General features: G+C 44.0%; 1 protein-coding gene across 3 annotated transcripts in view; it reads right to left on the bottom strand.

The window, feature by feature from the left end:
- LOC106574767 (adhesion G-protein coupled receptor G7) overlaps positions 1–17,517 on the bottom strand; it is a 17,518-nt gene extending 1 nt beyond the window's left edge. Inside the window, exons 1-17 of one of the 3 annotated variants that reach the window (XM_045697969.1) lie at positions 17,230–17,517; positions 14,477–15,697; positions 13,315–13,419; positions 13,099–13,208; positions 11,007–11,150; positions 10,802–10,887; positions 10,560–10,693; positions 10,071–10,184; positions 9,667–9,836; positions 9,220–9,372; positions 6,648–6,701; positions 2,895–3,007; positions 2,180–2,511; positions 1,837–1,918; positions 1,188–1,346; positions 742–901; positions 1–496 (exon numbers count right to left, since the gene is read on the bottom strand). The exon at positions 1–496 is cut by the window's left edge and continues 1 nt beyond it. In XM_045697969.1, the coding sequence (XP_045553925.1) occupies positions 308–496; positions 742–901; positions 1,188–1,346; positions 1,837–1,918; positions 2,180–2,511; positions 2,895–3,007; positions 6,648–6,701; positions 9,220–9,372; positions 9,667–9,836; positions 10,071–10,184; positions 10,560–10,693; positions 10,802–10,887; positions 11,007–11,150; positions 13,099–13,208; positions 13,315–13,419; positions 14,477–15,697; positions 17,230–17,266 (3,363 nt within the window). In that variant the 5' untranslated portion in view covers positions 17,267–17,517 and the 3' untranslated portion in view covers positions 1–307. The remainder of the gene's footprint in view (positions 497–741; positions 902–1,187; positions 1,347–1,836; positions 1,919–2,179; positions 2,512–2,894; positions 3,008–6,647; positions 6,702–9,219; positions 9,373–9,666; positions 9,837–10,070; positions 10,185–10,559; positions 10,694–10,801; positions 10,888–11,006; positions 11,151–13,098; positions 13,209–13,314; positions 13,420–14,476; positions 15,698–17,229) is intronic. The other 2 variants (XM_045697971.1, XM_045697970.1) reach the window with 2 other exon arrangements.
- Positions 17,518–19,514: the final 1,997 nt, after the last annotated feature.

Raw genomic sequence — 19,514 nt, 5'->3', positions numbered from 1 at the left:
ATATTTGAATACTCATTTATTGACACACAAATATATCATATTGTATTCATATTTGATATCAGTCATCATTTATCTTGGCCTGTCTTCCATTATAAGTAACTGAAGCAGACATGACTTTAATTAATGTACCATTTTTCAGATGATTTAAAAAGCATATGTAAAATCGAATACAAAATTAGTTTAACCTAATTGGGCAACTGAACAGGCTGGTTGAGATGTTAGCAATCAAATACAAATGATTTATGACCTATTAAGGTTAAATACACATATTTTTCAGAAGGAAGAAAATGATGTGGCAGTTAAAGGGTTAATGTGTTGACAGATCAGTGTCCAGCTGTGTGTATGATTCCACCTTTTCTCTGCTCTTTCCTCGCCATAGACTGAACCTCCCGGTGTGAAGTGGGATATCAACACTAGAGACAGATTTCAAAGCATCTGCCATCATTTTCTTGACAATTGATGTTTTTGCTGTGAACAGAATGAAAATCTGCAAGCCCTGTGGAGCGAAAGCAAAAACAAAGACATTATCAAGTATTTTCAAGAACACACAAGGACAAACAAAAGGTAGCGTTTCCATAAAGACCAGCTCAATTTATTTATGTTTAGTAGGTGTCTAATTTTCAAATCATGTCTGAATTCTGTGGTACAGTAGTACACTAGTATTTATAGTTTACATTTTAGTCATTTAGCAGACGCTCTTATCCAGAGTGACTTCCAGCAGTGAGTGCATACATTTACTACCTGAGTGGTGGTGAGTACACAGAAGGAGATGTTCAGTATGGTGTCCATGGTCTGATTCTGTGTAATGAGCAACAGATAGCCCAGGATCCAGGAGAGACCGAGCACCACAGCCAGAGAGAAGCTACTGAGGAACTTCTTCTTCATCGATGTGTGTCTTGTACTGGGAAACACAACCAACATACTTAGATTGCTGTAATAGACTGCTGTAATGCTGTGGTATAATAACATTTGACTTCCAATGGGTGAGTTGGTTAGAGCGTGGTGATCACTACATTTGATGATTTGCTTACTAACGACAACGAATAATAATACATTTTATTTATTACAAGCTTTTAATGGAAAGACAATAAAACATTAACAAGCTCATTAGTAGGCATTTAAATCAAGACATCTTAATGAATACAACTTTGTACTTTGTGCCTCCAAAATGCCCCAATTAATGTTACCTAGTTAAATGTGGGTTGGTCTTGCATGTTGTAACTGCAAAATATATCAACATCACCGTGTTGAAGATAAGCATGAACGCCACAGGGATCAGAAACCCCCAAAACATTGGCAGCTTGAAGTCAAAGTTCCCCTTTGGATCGAGGGCAGCAAGCCAGCAACTGAGAGGTCAAATGAATGAGTTAGAGAGTGGGACAATGTGACAGACAAAACAGAACGCCTGTTATTTGAGTAACATGGTATAAAGTAAACAAGAAACCTTTGAATGAAATAGAACATTCTTTTAATAACTTATGTTTGAACTTTTTATATTGCTCTTGGCCAATTATTAGCATGCATTACAAACATGCATACAAACATTGATAGGGATAACCTTTTACAGCGTGAGTTATAAAATGTTATAAAGCAATTGCCCCACTTAAATTTAAATTGTACCTATTATACAGTAACCACTGAAGAGGAAGTAAATTGCAGTACAGCACAGCACAGTACTCAGGTGTAATACTGGTAGTATATTACAGTACAGTAAGGTATAGTATAGAACAGTACAGCACAGTACACAACAGTGCAGTATAATATAGTACAGCATAGTATAGTACAATACAGTACAGAGAAGTAGTACAGTAGTAGTATAGTACAGTATTGACTCACAATTCCTCCTGCCTGTAACCCAGTGGATCATCCACTCTGTAACTAATTCCTAAGGTGAGAGCCACCACAACCGCAGGCAGTCCTAAAGGACAGAAAATGATGTTATTTCCTGGTAGTTTTGCATGCAGCCATATACAGAGTATATACAGTATATACAATATACTACACATACATCCTCTAAAGACATAACATCACTATACAAGTTGCTTTTAAGTTCTATTTCAGGCTTATTAGAGCCTGAAAATATCACCTAGCATTAGTTTTGGTTCAAGGAGCCCAGGGCTAATGCCAGCCATAGCTTCTGAAACAACTAAATACTTTATTTTTCTCCATGCTGTCCTACCCCATCCGATGGCCACGGTATAGGCTGTGAAGTCTGACGGGCTGGTGGCCAGGCTGTTTCTGATCATCAGGAAGACATGTGTGGCGTACAGCGTGTTCCAGGTGAACGTCCCCAACAGGGAGTACTGCAGCAGGACCGCCACTGCAGTACAGGGCCCTCTGTCCCGCTCTGTTTGTGTGTCGGACGGGGGGAGAATGTTGTCCTTCTGTATTTCAGGTCTGTCCAGCTGTTTATGAGGGTTGTCCACTCCCAACATGAAGAGCAGGGTGAAGATCAGGAGACACACGCAGACGCTCACTAAGAGGACCGTTGGGTTGGTTTTGCGTGATTTCCTGGGGATAGGTGATAGACAACACTATGTTAGGGAAGTTAGATGTGCAGCTATGAATGTGTTGGTTCTTTAATAGTGGGTTTTATATTGGTTTCACCTATCAAGTCCTGTTGGATCAGACAAAGTGCTTCTTTACACTATTGAGAAGCACTGAATATTTTGAATTGGTTCTGGAACCCTGTAGGATCTTACTGGGTAACGATCTGGAATGTTATTGTATATTTTGTATTGGTTCTGGAACCCTGTAGGATCTTACCTGGTCATGATCTGGAATGTTATTGTATATTTTTAAATGGTTCTGGAACCCTCTAGCATCTTACTGGGTAACGAATCGGAATGTTATTGTATATTTTGAATTGGTTCTGGAACCCTGTAGGATCTTACCTGGTCACGATCTGGAACGTTATTGTTAAACTCAACCCTATGATGGACATGGAGCATCCCAATATGGTGATCCAGTTTAGCACTTCAGCGTATTTAAAATCCCTCCTGAACGACTGTAGAAAAAAATAAAAAGGATATATTTCAACACGAAGTATCTGTCTCAGTCATACTGTATAAAATCATCACCCTCATCTGTCTGGATATGCTACCCATGCGAGGTTGCCTGATATGAAAATGGGGTCGCAGGAGTATATCCAAAATCCTGCAACAAAAAAAATATATATATGTAAAAAAATGAGTGTCTTTGTTTCTCAAAATCACTGTCATGTGGATAACCTTAAAAATCAAAATGAAAATTATTCAAATCTAAAACATAAAATTCAACCAGAGAGCGCCCTTAGATCGTGGGAAAAGGCCGCACTTGACCGCTGCACTTGAATCATTCCCACTTAAGGTGACCACATTTAAAATAATGCAGGACAACAGGAGGATTTGCGGGACAGTGTAACCTACCCTGTACCTAACTTCAAAATAGGCCAATGCATCATACCTGTCAATCATGAATTATCATTTTTCATGTTTTGCCAGTGAAATGTCCAAACTGTGTCTGATATCCAATTGTTTGATCTCAATCAGATTCATGAGAATATGCATTTAGATCTTCTTGAGTTACTGTTTCATGCACAAATTAGAGCAGATGGTGTCTGAAGTTTGCCAATGAACATCTGAATGATTCAGAGGACAACTGGGTGAAAGTGTTGTAGTCAGATGAGACCAAAATGGAGCTCTTTGGCATCAACTCAACTCGCCGTGTTTGAAGGAGGAGGAATGCTGCCTATGACCCCAAGAACATCATCCCCACCGTCAAACATGGAGGTGGAAACATTATGCTTTGGGGGTGTTTTTCAGCTAAGGGGACAGGACAACTTCACCGCATCAAAGGGACGATGGATGGGGCCATGTACCGTCAAATCTTGGGTGAGAACCTCCTTCCCTCAGCCAGGGCATTGAAAATGGGTCGTGGATGGGTGTTCCAGCATGACAATGTCCCAAAACACATGGCCAAGGCAACAAAGGAGTGGCTCAAGAAGAAGCACATTAAGGTCCTGGAGTTGCCTAGCCAGTCTCCAGACCTTAATCCCATAGAAAATCTGTGGAGGGAGCTGAAGGTTCGAGTTGCCAAACGTCAGCCTCAAAACCTTAATGACTTGGAGAAGATCTGCAAAGAGGAGTGGGACAAAATCCCTCCTGAGATGTGTGCAAACCTGGTGGCCAACTACAAGAAACGTCTGACCTCTGTGACTGCCAACAAGGGTTTTGCCACCAAGTACTACGTCATGTTTTGCAGAGGGGTCAAATACTTATTTCCCTCATTAAAATGCAAATCAATTTATAACATTTTGGGATTTTTTTGTTGTTATTCTGTCTCTCACTGTTCAAATAAACCTACCATTAAAATTACAGACTGATAATTTCTTTGTAAGTGGGCAAACGTACAAAGTCAGCAAAAAGCAAATACTTTTTCCCTCACTGTAGGTGTTCCTTTTGTCCAGGTGGGAAAGGGCTGTGTGGAGTGCGAATGAGATTGTGTCATCTGTGGATCTGTTGGGGTGGTATGCAAATTAGAGTGGGTCTAGGGTTTCCAGCATGATGGTGTTGATGTGAGCCATGACCAGCCTTTCAAAGCACTTCATGGCTACCAACATGAGTGCTACGATAGTAGAGGGACACATCCGAGGTGAGGATTTACAGATGTACCCCCGTGAACAACTGTGTCACGGCTGGGGTCCGCCCCTATATATAGACCCCATGGCTGTGACACACGTTCTCATTCATTTTCTCGGCGGATGTCCATATCATTTGAGGTATAAACTTTATGAAGTTAGCTTGGTAAGTCACTGGTTAGCGTGCTGCAATATCTTGCGTTGAAGTATACTCACTGTCTGTTTGCAGCCTGGAGCAGCTGTGGCCAGCCTCTCCTCTCAAGTGCTCCACTTTCTGCACGCGGTTGATCAGTATCTTCCGCCCATGGTTTGTCGTACTTGTGTTTCGTTAGCGTTACACTACGACTCTGTGTGCATCCATTAGTATGGTGGCTCTTGCTGCCAAAAACTGTAATTTACCTTACACAACTTGTCGACTGGCTTGTTCTATGTGTGTGTTGTGAATTGCTTTAACACGCTGCTCCAACACCTGCAGTCTCGCTTGGTTGAGGGCTTGGCAGCCTCTACACTGAGAGGATATTTGGCTGCTATATCTGTCTGCCATGTGGGGTGGATGGACAGGCCAGTGGGGTGCCATCCCTTGGTCTCCAGGTTTATGAAGGGGGTTTGTCGCCTGCGTCTAGCTAGGACCCGCTCAATGGCGAGCTGGGATCTGGATGTGGTCTTGGCAGCTTTAGCAAAGCCGCCTTTCAAACCGTTGGAGTTTTCATCCCTGAAACACCTCTCTATGAAGGTGGCTTTCTTGGTAGCTATTACTTCCATGAAGAGGGTGGGTGAGCACCATACTCTTTCAGTAAGTTCTGATTGCTACCGGATGGACCCCGATGGGAGGAGTATATCTCTCCGCCCCAACCCTTCATTCCTCCCGAAGGTTCTGTCAGACAGGCATATGAACATCCCATTTATACTGACTGCTTACCACCCCCTGGCAGTGAGGGGGAAGTCTGGGCCTCCCTCCGGGCATGCTGTGCCCTGTGAGGGCACTGGCTGCCTATGTGGAGCGGACACGGTCAGTGAGAACAACAGACCAGCTCTTTGTCTGCTATGGTGAGAGAGTCCTGAGGGCTGGGTTATCAAAGCAGAGGCTCTCTCACTGGATCGTGGACACGATTAAGACAGCATACCGCCTGGCTGGCAGGCCAGTGCTGGGATCTATGGGGGCACATTCAACACGAGGTGTGGCTGTGCCCTGGGCTCTACTGAGAGCCGACTGGCACAGCCCCACGCTGATATCTGTGCTGCGGCCAGCTAGGCTTCCTCTTGCTCCTTTGCTAGGTACTATCGGATAAATGTGGCACCTCCCTCTGCGGTTGGTTCAGTGGCCCTGGGCGTCGCTGGGACCCCTTCCTCATTGACGGACCCTGCATCTCGGTCCCGTGCTGGGACTTCGCCGCTGGCTGGCCAGGTCCCTCTGGGTCCCTCTGGTCCCGTGGTTTCATATGTAACCTTTGATGTTTGATGTGGGAATTGAGAGTCATCATACCCCAGAAATACAAACATCAGCTTTTGCAGCGACTACATGAAAGGCATGTTGTAATTGTCAAAATGAATCTGCTCGCGAGGAGCCACTTCTGGTGGCCCCGGCTGGATAAACAGATAGAAAACATGGCAAAGAACTGTAGCGGATGTTTGGAAACTCTCACGGTTGTCGTAAGGAGAAGCAGACCAAAGTGCAGCGTGTGTGTCGTTCCACATTTTATTTACACTGTGAAACTATGCAATACATAAATAAACTGAATTGACAAAAACAACAAACCGTGACGCAGAGGTGAAACATACACTACTCAAAAACAATCTCCCACAAACCCAGGTGGGACAAACACCAACTTAAATATGATCTCCAATTAGAGACAACGATGACGGTGCCTCTAATTGGAGATCATCTCAAACAAAGCCCAACATAGAAATACAAAAACTAGAACAATTCAACATAGAAATACAAAACTAGAACATAACAACATAGAAAAACTAAACTAGAACACCCCCCGTCATGCCCTGACCTACTCTACCATAGAAAATAACAGCTTACCATTGTCAGGACGTGACAGTACCCCCGTCCCAAAGGTGCAGACTCCGAATGCAACTAAAAAACAAAAACAAAAACAAAAGGCAGGGTAGGGAGGGTAACAAGTGTCTATGGTGGCTCTGGTACAGTACACAGAACCTTATCATCCAGCGAATCCTCCAGTAGAGGAGGCGCCTCTGGTTTGGGGCGTAACCCCCGCTCCGCCCGCTGATCCCTCCGCTTTTGCATCACCGGACCGTGGATCATCGCCGGAGGTTCTGGACTGCAGACCGCCGCTGAAGACTCCGGACTGCAGACCGTCGCTGAAGGCTCCGGACTGCAGGCCGTCTCAGGAGGCTCCGGACTGTAGGCCGTCGCCGGACGCTCTGGACTGGGAACTGTCGCCAGAAGCTCTGGACTGGGAACTGTCGCCAGAAGCTCTGGACTGGGAACTGTCGCCGGAAGCTCTGGACTGGGAACTGTCGCCGGAAGCTCTGGACTGGGAACTGTCGCCGGAAGCTCTGGACTGGGAATGCGCACTGGAGGCCTGATGCGTGGGGCTGGCATAGGTGGCACCAGACTAGTAACACGCACCTCAGGGCAAGTGCGGGGAGCAGGAACAGGACACCCCGGACTGGGCAGGCGCACTGGAGGCCTGATGCGTGGGGCTGGCATTGGTGGCGCCAGACTGGTAACACACACCTCAGGGCAAGTGCGGGGAGCAGGAACAGGGTGTACCAGGCTGGATAGACTCACTGGAGGCCGGGTACGTGGGGCAGGCACAGGATATACTGGACCGTGGAGGCGCTCAGTTGGCTCAGGTCTCCACCCTGACTCTGCCAATCTCCCCATGTGCCCCCCCAAAAAAATGTTTTGGGGCTGCCTCTCGTGCTTCCGTTGTTGCCGTGACTGTTCCTCGTAATGTTGCCGTTCCTCCCTCGCTGTCTCAACCTGCTTCCATGAAAGGGTCTTGTCCCCTGCCATTACCTCCTCCCAGGTCCAGGACGTCCTCCATTCTTTCCTCTCCCGGGCCCAGGATCCCTGCTCCTCCTGGGCACGCTGCTTGGTCCTTTTGTGGTGGGAGATTTAGTCAGAGTTGTCGTAAGGAGAAGCGGACCAAAGTGCAGCGTGTATGTCGTTCCACATTTTATTTACACTGTGAAACTATGCAATACATAAATAAACTGAATTGACAAAAACAACAAACCGTGACGCAGAGGTGAAACATACACTACTCAAAAACAATCTCCCACAAACCCAGGTGGGACAAACACCAACTTAAATATGACCTCCAATTAGAGACAATGATGACCAGCTGCCTCTAATTGGAGATCATCTCAAACAAAGCCCAACATAGAAATACAAAAACTAGAACAACCCAACATAGAAATACAAAACTAGAACATAACAACATAGAAAAACTAAACTAGAAAACCCCCCTGTCATGCCCTGACCTACTCTACCATAGAAAATAACAGCTTACCATGGTCAGGACGTGACAGAAACCCTTCACATGCCTGCACCTGCCCCAGTCCACTTATGGGAATAGCCCATTGCAGAGAATTTATGTAGACGCCGGCCCCTTTGAAAAGCACATGTTTCTGGTTATAGTTGATGCCAATTCCAAATGGACAGAGGTGTTTTGCACTGACTCCTCCACCTCAGCTCAGACTATAGTGTCTCAGAACAACTTTTACACGCTTCGGATTGGCTCTGCAGCTGGTAAGCGACAAAGCGCATGCTTTTGTAAGTGATGAGTTTTCAAGATTCATGTCGGTCGGGAGCGCCATCTCCGAACAGTACAGGAAGTGATGGTGTGAGATTACAGAAGGGGATGGAAATGGACAAGAGGGACCGTACACGCACAAACAGGATCCAGAACTTACCAGGTTCAAGTGAGCCCAGACATAATTTGGAGGCGTCACATTAACCAAATGCATTCCACGGAAAACAGCACAACAATCGAGAGAGAACAGGCACAGAGAGCTCCTGGGAGAGACACACAGGGAACTGTAGAGGACGGTGGGGCAGTAAAGAGACCCCAGGCTGAAAGAAGGGAACGTGTGGATGAAGGTGCTGCTATAGCAGAAACTATTATGGACCAAGCACACACTGAGGATGTGCAGGAGCCTCCAGACAATCCAAGGCACTACCCAGAACGAAGACACCAGACAGACTGGACTTAAAAACAAACAAACAAACACAAACAAAAATGAGCTGTTCAAGTTCAAATCAAAAGATGCAAAATAACTACATCAAGTTCTGGGAAATGTTTCAGTTGTGGTTTGGTAGAAGTAACTCGGATTGTATAAGGGAAGGAATGGCATGTTCTGCTAATTACTGATGTCTCCTTTAAGAACGGAGCACCGTACTTGTACTAACTATCTTTAGCAAATGTGAAGCCCCAGTTCACTTCCTTGTATTGGAGACTTTCTTATTATATCCATTAGTAATAAGAGCTAAGACACTACTAAATGGTTGGGTCACGAGAATCTTCAGATATCAAAATGGGGTCATGTTTCAAAAAAGTCTAGGAACCCCTCCATAGGTCAGAGTGTGGTCAGTTAAAGGGAGATGAAGGCAGCTAGCTACTCACCATCAGCACAGCGAAGTTAGTGGTGTGATTACAGAAACATCGCAGGCCGTCTTCTGAGTGGTTGACTTTGGAGCAGCCATAGGTGCTCCAGTCTTTCAACGTGTAGTTCCATGACACGCAGGCAAAGTCATAGAGGGAGGCGTTGTGGACAGCCTGAGAAGTGAGAACAGAAACAAACTCACTGTAAATCCTTCAGCAAAAGACGTGCATTCACATTACTCATATATTTTTTTTTAAATCTAAGTCAATTGTGAAGTTTAACAGGTTTAAGTAAATGTCAGAAAGAAGAAATACCAATTATGATAGATTGTATTATGTACAACAGCATCAATGGAGAACTTCGATCAGGGGTGTCAAACATGTGACTTAGATAATGAATAACTTCCCAATACGTTTCCCAGAGAATTTGTACCACTATGTGTTTACTGATTCCAAGATAAATCTTACTGTGGGCTTGAAGAGCATCTCAACATGTAACCCAGACACTTGTCCCAGGTTAGCAGAGATGACCCTTCTGCTGGTCCCTGAAGAAGCTCTGAAAGCCCTGGACCTGAAGAACCGGTCGTTTTGGTAGAGCACAAAACCAATGGAGTAGTTTGTGTTTTTACTATGTAAAACTGAGTGGAGTGAGAAAGAGGGGAGAGAGAGAGGGAGAAAGAGAGATTGTTGTTCATATCAGGACTTCATATACATGAGTAGCTTGACCTTGCCTTGAGGGCTTATTTCGATAGTGACTCTAAATCTAAACGTTTGGAGACCACAAACAGCAGTTAAGCTCTCTCGGTGAAAGCGGTACAAGGAAATTGAAGCTTGAGTTTATACACTATGTTTGCATACCAACATTGACTCACCTGGTGGGAATTTTATGACAATCTGGACATCGGTCGCACCTCCTTTGTCAGCTATCAGTTCAGAGGTGTTGGTGTTGAGATGAATTCTGTTGGCCACAAAATTACCAGATCTTCCTGGAGAAGGAGAATAAATTGATTTAGCAATTTAAAGCAGAACAATATAGTGTTACTTCTGTATCACAGGAGGTGGGTGGCACATTCATTTGGGAGGACGGGCTCATGGAAACGGCTGAAGCAGAATAAGTGGAATTGTATCAAATACATCAATGTGATTTATGCCATTCCATTCGCTCCGTTCCAGCCATTATTATGAGCCATCTTCAGCAGCCTCCACAGTTCTGTAGTACAACAAATCAAATCCATACCAAACCTTATTGACCATCAGAGGAGAAACATATGAAAAATGAGAAGTTTTACCCAGTCTGTCAACACAGATATGAACTATAACTTTAAATGCCAGTATGTAGGTTCACTAGCAGTCCCACCCACCAGTCAGAGCAGTAAACTGGATCCCTACTGAGTCACTTAGTACTTGGACAGACTGGACTACCAGGTTGGGCTGAACCACCAACGACACATTACTGTGCTGGTCCAGGGAAAACTTCTCCAGGGTCTCTGTGAGGCTGGGAGAGAAACATAAAAACATTAGTTTACATGCACCATGCAGACACGCACAGAGGCACACGTACACACATATACTCAAACATATATAGAAACACAAATACACACACCTCTGGACAGCGTCTCTCTCCTGTGTACTCTCCTCACTGGCATTCAGCAGCTGACTGATGGTAGTTACAGCTGCCACTGCGATGTCCTGCAACATAATCAAAACCAGGGGATGACCCTCAAGTGTTCAAATCACTGCAGTAACAACCTCACGTTTCTCTCCAGAACATGTCATAGTTCACGACTTGATTTCAAAACATCTAATACCTCTGTGATATTTGCAGACTGAAGCAGTGTGTTAGCTATCTGAGCTGCTGTGGTGATGTTGTCAGCTGACAGCTGCTCTGGTTGGGAGGTCAGGATCTGAGTACTGAAGGCTAACTTTAGTAAATCACCTGGACTGCTGGAGATCTGAATAGGGAGAGAGAATGATTTTTATTTTAGTATTGTTTTTCAACAGAACATTTTATAAGTTGCAGCAACATGCTGAACTGTGAGTACATTTGGATATTAAATTGCCAGTACTAACTAAACTCAGCAAAAAAGAAACATCCTCTCACTGTCAACTGCGTTTATTTTCAGTAAACTTAACATGTGTAAATATTTGTATGAACATAACAAGATTCAACAACTGAGACATAAACTGAACAAGTTCCACAGACATGTGACTAACAGAAATTGAATAATGTTTCCCTGGACAAAGGGGGGTTCAAAATCAAAAGTAACAGTCAGTATCTGGTGTGGCCATCAGCTGCATTAAGTACTGCAGTGCATCTCCTCCTCATGGACTGCACGAGATTTGCCAGTTCTTGCTGTGAGATGTTACCCCACTCTTCCACCAAGGCACCTGCAAGTTCCCGGACATTTCTGGGGGGAATGGCCCTAGCCCTCACCCTCCAAACTAACAGGTCCCAGACGTGCTCAATGGGATTGAGATCCGGGCTCTTCGCTGGCCATGGCAGAACACTGACATTCCTGTCTTGCAGGAAATCATGCACAGAATGAGCAGTATGGCTGGTGGCATTGTCATGTTGGAGGGTCATGTCAGGATGAGACTGCAGGAAGGGTACCACATGAGGGAGGAGGATGTCTTCCCTGTAACACACAGCATTGAGATTGCCTGCAATGACAACAAGCTCAGTCCGATGATGCTGTGACACACCGCCCCAGACCATGACAGACCCTCCACCTCCAAATCGATCCCACTCCAGAGTACAGGCCTCTGTGTAACGCTCATTCCTTCTACGATAAACGCGAATCCGACCATCACCCCTGGTGAGACAAAACCGCGACTCGTCAGTGAAGAGCACTTTTTGCCAGTCCTGTCTGGTCCAGCGACGGTGGGTTTGTGCCCATAGGCGATGTTGTTGCCGGTGATGCCTTACAACAGGCCTACAAGCCCTCAGTCCAGCCTCTCTCAGCCTATTGCGGACAGTCTGAGCACTGATGGAGGAATTGTGCGTTCCTGGTGTAACTTGGGCAGTTGTTGTTGCCATCCTGTACCTGTCCCGCAGGTGTGATGTTTGGATATACCGATCCTGTGCAGGTGTTGTTACACGTGGTCTGCCACTGCGAGGACGATCAGCTGTCCGCCCTGTCTCCCTGTAGCGCTGTCTTAGGTGTCTCACATTACGGACATTGCAATTTATTGCCCTGGCCACATCTGCAGTCCTCATGCCTCCTTGCAGCATGCCTAAGGCACATTCATGCAGATGAGCAGGGACCCTGGGCATCTTTCTTTTGGTGTTTTTCAGAGTCAGTAGAAAGGCCTCTTTAGTGTCCTAAGTTTTCATAACGGTGACCTTAATTGCCTACCGTCTGTAAGCTGTTAGTGTCTTAACGACTGTTCCACAGGTGCATGTTCATGAATTGTTTATGGTTCATTGAACAAGCATGGGAAACAGTGTTTAAACCCTTTACAATGAAGATCTGTGAAGTTATTTGGATTTTTACAAATTATCTTTGGAAGACAGGATCCTGAAAAAGGGACGTTTCTTTTTTCGCTGAGTTTATGTGGCTCAGTTGGTAGAGAATGGCACTTGCAACGCCAGGGTTGTGGGTTCAATTCCCACAGGGGACAAGTATGAAAATATATGCACTCACTACTGTAAGTCACTCTGGATAAGAGTGTCTACTAAATGTAAAAATAAAATGTTACGTAAAACACAAGAAATAAAAAAAGAATGTTCCTCATCACCTGTTAAACAGAATACATGAGCTGAAGGTAAAAGCCTGTTGTTACTGATCTTCAAACTGTAAGATCCACTCCTCATAATGATGACTGTAACTGATACAAAGAAAGAAGAATGCTAAATCGAGACTTGAATCAGGATAATAAAAAATATGCATATTGGCCTACATTTCCTTGAATGTCACTGAGGGTTAATTCGCACTGCAGCTCGTGAGGAGGTCCAAACATCGGAGATCCAGTGTCATTCAAACATCTTGCTGAGGCTTTTGATAAACCAGCTGGAGGAACCAAGATAAAAAGATACTCAAGGTTTTGTGTTACCTAATACAACATTAATTAGGACTGTAACATTTTTGTCATTTTAGGTGAATAAAAGTACCATACCACTGGTTGTCTTCTCATCACATAACTCTTCTGAATAAGCAGACCAGCCAACCGTTGTTCTTGGGAAGAAAAAATCACCAATGATGGTGGAATTGCAGAAATTCCCTATCGAAGTAAAATACATTTCAACATGGACCAAATGTATGACCGCAAACATGAAATATACATTCTGAATGTGAGATCCAAGGAATAGTGTTGTGGACTGTGAATGTGAGATCCAGGGTTGGGAATAGTATTGTAGTGGTGTGTACTGTGAATGTGAGATCCAGGGTTAGGTATAAAAGTGTACTGGTGTGTACTGTGAATGTGAGATCCAGGGTTAGGAGTAGTAGTGTAGTGGTGTGTACTGTGAATGTGAGATCCAGGGTTAGGTATAGTAATGTAGTGGTGTGTACTGTGAATGTGAGATTCAGGGTTAGGAGTAATATTGTGGCATTGTGGAGTGGAGTCTGAATGGTAGATCCAGGGTTAGGTATAGTAGTGTAGTATTGTGGAGGAGTCTGAATGGTAGATCCAGGGTTAGGTATAGTAGTGTAGTATTGTGGAGGAGTCTGAATGGTAGATCCAGGGTTAGGTATAGTAGTGTAGTATTGTGGAGGAGTCTGAATGGTAGATCCAGGGTTAGGTATAGTAGTGTAGTATTGTGGAGGAGTCTGAATGGTTGATCAAGGGTTAGGTATAGTAGTGTAGTATTGTGGAGGAGTCTGAATGGTAGATCCAGGGTTAGGTATAGTAGTGTAGTATTGTGGAGGAGTCTGAATGGTAGATCCAGGGTTAGGTATAGTAGTGTAGTATTGTGGAGGAGTCTGAATGGTAGATCAAGGGTTAGGTATAGTAGTGTAGTATTGTGGAGGAGTCGGAATGGTAGATCCAGGGTTAGGTATAGTAGTGTAGTATTGTGGAGGAGTCTGAATGGTAGATCCAGGGTTAGGTATAGTAGTGTAGTATTGTGGAGGAGTCTGAATGGTAGATCCAGGGTTAGGTATAGTAGTGTAGTATTGTGGAGGAGTCTGAATGGTAGATCCAGGGTTAGGTATAGTAGTGTAGTATTGTGGAGGAGTCTGAATGGTAGATCCAGGGTTAAGTATAGTGGTGTAGTATTGTGGAGGAGTCTGAATGGTAGATCCAGGGTTAAGTATAGTGTAAGTGAGTGTTTATGTACCCTCTGAACAGGTCTCTCCAGTCCACTCATCAGGACAGATACAGTCTCCACTCTGCAGCTCACCACCGTTGATACAGTCCAGAGGAGGGATTGTGGTGGTAGAGGTGGTGGTGGAGATGGTGGTAGTGGTAGAGGTGGTAGGAGAGGTGGTGGTGGTGGTAGAGGTGGAGGTGGTGGTGGTAGACGTGGTGGTAGAGATGGTAGGAGACGTGGTGGTGATGTTAGAGATGGTAGGAGATGTGGTGGGGGTGTTATAGATGGTAGGAGACGTGGTGGTGGTGTTAGAGATGGTAGGAGACGTGGTGGTGATGTTAGAGATGGTAGGAGACGTGGTGGTGATGTTAGAGATGGTAGGAGACGTGGTGGTGATGTTAGAGATGGTAGGAGACGTGGTGGTGGTGTTAGAGATGGTAGGAGACGTGGTGGTGGTGTTAGAGATGGTAGGAGAAGTGGTGGTGGTGTTAGAGATGGTAGGAGATGTGGTGGTGGTGGTGTTAGAGATAGTAGGAACGGTGTTGGTAGAGGTGTTGGTAGAGGTTGTGGAAAAGGTAGTGGTGGTGGTGTTGGTAAAGGTGGTGGGGAGACTGATACTGGTGATAGGGATAGAGGTAGGGTAACCAGTAGTTGGAAGACCAATAGTATTTATGTAACCAGTAGCTGGAGGATCAGTAGTAGTTAGGTAACCAGTAGTTGGATGACCAGTAGTAGCTCCAGTGTATTCAGTAGTTGGAGTGTCGGTAGTTGGAGTGTCAGTAGTTGGAGTGTCAATAGTTAGACTGTCGGTTTGAGTGTCGGTTGTTGGACTGTCAGTTTGAGTGTCGGTAGTTGGAGTGTCGGTAGTTCGATTATCAGTAGTTGGCGTGTCGGTAGTTGGACTGTCGGTAGTTGGAGTGTCAGTAGTTAGATTATCAATAGTTGGCGTGTCGGTAGTTGGACTGTCGGTAGTTGGAGTGTCAGTAGTTAGATTATCAGTAGTTGGCGTGTCGGTAGTTGGGCTGTTGGTAGTTGGACTGTCGGTAGTTGGAGTGTCAGTAGTTAGAGTTTCAGTAGTTGCAGTAGTTGGAAGGTCAGTAGTTGGCATATCAGTAGTTGGAATGTCATTAGTTGGAGGGGCACTAGCTGGAGAATCAGTCTTTAAAGGGGCAGTAGTAGTTGGGGTAGTTATGTCAATGGTGGTTGGAATGGCAGAGGATGTGGTGAGATCCCCCTGTGGAAAAGAGACTTTAAAAAAGATAATTAACTCTGTAAACCACATAAACAAGGATACATAGTGTCAGTTCCTATAATCATAGGAGATGATCCATGCTGTTCCAGTTTCATTGTGTCTGCATCAGAGTAGAAAGGTTTTCTACTGTACTTTGTACTGTACTGCCAATGTCACGTTCTGACCAGTAAAGGGGTTATTTGTTATTAAAGTTTGGTCAGGACGTGGCAGGGGGTGTTTGTTTTATGTGGTTCGGGGTTTGTTGGGTTATGTTATTATGTAAGATGGGTGTTTGTTTAGAGTGTTCCAGGGCTTTTGGGCTATGTTCTTGTTAGTTTATTTCTATGTTAGTTCTAGTCTTTCTATGTCTATATTTAGTTAATGGGGTTGACCTTCAATTGGAAGCAGCTGCTCCTCGTTGCTTCTAATTGAAGGTCTTATTTAAGAGGGGTGATTTTTCTATGGGATTTGTGGGTAGTTGTCTCCTGTTTAGTGTCTGAGCACATGATAGGACTGTTAGTGTCGTTCGTTCGTTTGTTTTGTATACATGATTTTGTTTGTTTTTTCCTTCTTCACATTAAAAAGAAGATGAGTATACACGTTCCCGCTGCGTTTTGGTCTGATCCTTACGACACCCGTTACAGCCAATAAATGGTTGACAGTTGATAGCAAAGGCTACTCTGTTATCAACTGTATCTGAGACCTGACAGTAGTCTATTCACAGTATGTAAAAAATGTCTTAACAGTAAATCGAACGTGTTTGGATAAAAATAAGGTCTGAAACAGTGTCTTCATTGATGCTATTGTATCCCTCACAGCAAACAGACAAAACATAAATAAATCATTGCCTATAAATCAAACTTTAAAATTAAATAAACCAAACTGTAAAAACAGTAAGGTTATATATGGGTAATAATCAATTGATAAGTTAAATGCATCATACATTTTTGCACATCTGAATTGAAAGCAATTTTCCAACATAATTCTCAATCACAGAAGACTCTTAACACCAGCATCATACACTGAGTATACCAAACATTAGGAACACCTTCCTGATATTGAGTTGCACACCCCACACACTTTCGCCCTCAGAACAGCCTAAATTCGTCAGGGCATGGACTCTACAAGGTGTCGAAAGGGATGCTGGCCCATGTTGACTCCAATGCTTCCCACAGCTATGTCAAGTTGGCTGGATGTCCTTTGGGTGGTGAACCATTATTGATACACACAGGGAACTGTTGAGCATGAAAAACCCAGCAGCGTTGCAGTTCTTGAACAAAAACAGTGGGCCTGGCACCTATTCCCATACCCCATTCAAAGGCACTGAAATAATTTGTCTTGCCCATTCACCCTCTGAATGGCACACATACACAATCCATGTCTCAATTGTCCCAAGGCTTAAAAATCATTCTTTAAACTGTCTCCCCCCTTCATCTATATTGATTGAAGTAAATTTAACAAGTGACATTAATAAAGCATCATAGCTTTCACCTGGATTCACTTAAATCTTAAATCACCCTGAATGAATCAAATATAGAGCAAGTCTTACCTGTAGCAAAGACAACCATAATCCATAGCTCCTTCATCTCTGCTGTTTACAGGCATGCAGTGTCAGCAGACTACACATTATTAGGACGTCTGTTGGTCTAATGCTGTGCTGCTCTCCACCTACTACAGAGACTGCAGTAACGTTCAGGTACCAGTTAATGATTTACTATTGAAATTAAGGGGGAAGTACTGTACATTGGCTCCAGCACAACCTACATTGTCAACAGGATCAGTAAAGGCACACACAAATAAATCAGCTATGTGACAGCATGAATAAAATGGACCAGTCAACCAATAGCATTACCCTTCTCTATGCAAAACATTCTTGGTTGCACCTGGTAAGGTACAGTATAGCTCATGTTTTGGTAAACATAACTTTTTTCCACTAGAGCAGGTGTAATTAGATCTCCTGATTCGAGGGCTAGAATAAAACAAAGTCATGTAAGTGTCTTGGAGGTCTGGATTAGAATGTGAGGCCACTAGAGGGTGGACTTCTCTAGAACAGGGTTTCCCAAACTCAGTCCTGGGGCCCTCCTGGAGCATGTTTTGTTTTTGACCCTAGCACTACACAGTTAATTAAAATAACTCAAGATTTGATTATTTGAATCAACAACATTGAAATGACTTAAACCCTATCGAAACTGTGTTGAAATGATAATGGACCTACATGTATAGTCTCTGCACTCTGTCCAGCTTGATAAAAGTCAAACCAAACCTAGACAGTCAGGGAGACTGGAATATTCCAAAATCGATGGATAAAGGACTAGTTTGAGCAAATGTTGACTGTGAGGAAGTATCTAAATGCGGGTCATCGCTGTTGGGTCACCTGACAGGTACTCGCCACCCTGAGTATTCTGGGAGCTGGATGGCACTGTAATCGCTACTCCTTCTTCCTCCTTCAAGGAATCACCTTTATCCACCAAATACATTTGCATGTACAGGAATTTGACTCTGTGAAATGGTGCTGCCACAATAAACAGAATATACAGACAAACAATAAACAAACAGATTATATATGGACAATATATATCTACATATACACACAGTACCAGTCAAATAAACATATATACTGTATATAGACACATCATTAATTTATCCTATAGACCAGGCTAAAAAACTACAAACTACACTATGAAGAACAGGCTAAAAATGACAGACTACACAATAACTACCAGGCTAAAAACTACAGACTACACAATAACTACCAGGCTAAAAACTACAGACTACACAATAACTACCAGGCTAAAAACTACAGACTACACTATAAACACCAGGATAAAAACTACAGACTACACTATAAACACCAGGATAAAAACTACAGACTACACTATAAACACCAGGATAAAAACTACAGACTACACTATAAACACCAGGATAAAAACTACAGACTACACTATAAACACCAGGATAAAAACTACAGACTACACTATAAACACCAGGATAAAAACTACAGACTACACTATAAACACCAGGATAAAAACTACAGACTACACTATAAACTAAGACGAAGGAGATGATTGTGGACTACAGGAAAAGGAGGACCTGAGCACGCTCCCATTCTCATCAAACGGGCTGTAGTGGGGCAGGTTTAGAGCTTCAAGTTCCTTGGTGTCCACATCAACAACATTTATTTTACATTTTAGACATTTAGCAGACGCTCTTATCCAGAGCGACTTACAGTAGTGAATGCATACATATCATACTTTTTAAAATCTTTTTTCTCCGGTACTGGTCCACCGTGGGAATTGAACCCACAACCCTGGCGTTGCAAACACCATGCTCTACCAACTGAGCCACACGGGACTAACAACAAACTACCGGTAGAATGGTCCAAACACACCAAGACAGTCGCGAAGAGGGCACGACAATGCCTATTCCCCCTCAGGAAACTAAAAAGATTTGGCATGGGTCCTGAGATCCTCAAAAGGTTCTACAGCTGCAACATCGAGAGCATCCTGACTGGTTGCATCACTGCCTGGTACGGTAACTACAGAGTGTAGTGCGTACGACCCAGTACATCACTGGGGAATAAGCTGCCTGCCATCCAGGACCTCACACCAGGCGGTGTCAGAGGAAGGCCCTAAAAATTGTCACAGACCACAGCCACCCCAGCAATAGACTGTTCTCTCTACTACCGCATGGCAAGCAGTACCGGAGTGCCAAGTCTAGGACAAAAAGGCTTCTCAACAGTTTTACCCCCAAGCCATAAGACTCCTGAACAGGTAATCAAATGGCTACCCGGACTATTTGCATTGTGTGCCACCTCCCCAACCCCTCTATTACGCT

This window comes from Salmo salar, chromosome ssa16 (genome assembly GCF_905237065.1).
Source record: "Salmo salar chromosome ssa16, Ssal_v3.1, whole genome shotgun sequence".
NCBI classification, from domain to species: Eukaryota; Metazoa; Chordata; class Actinopteri; order Salmoniformes; family Salmonidae; genus Salmo; species Salmo salar.
Note: the sequence above shows the minus strand (reverse complement) of the source record. Positions and strands in the feature narration are given on the sequence as shown.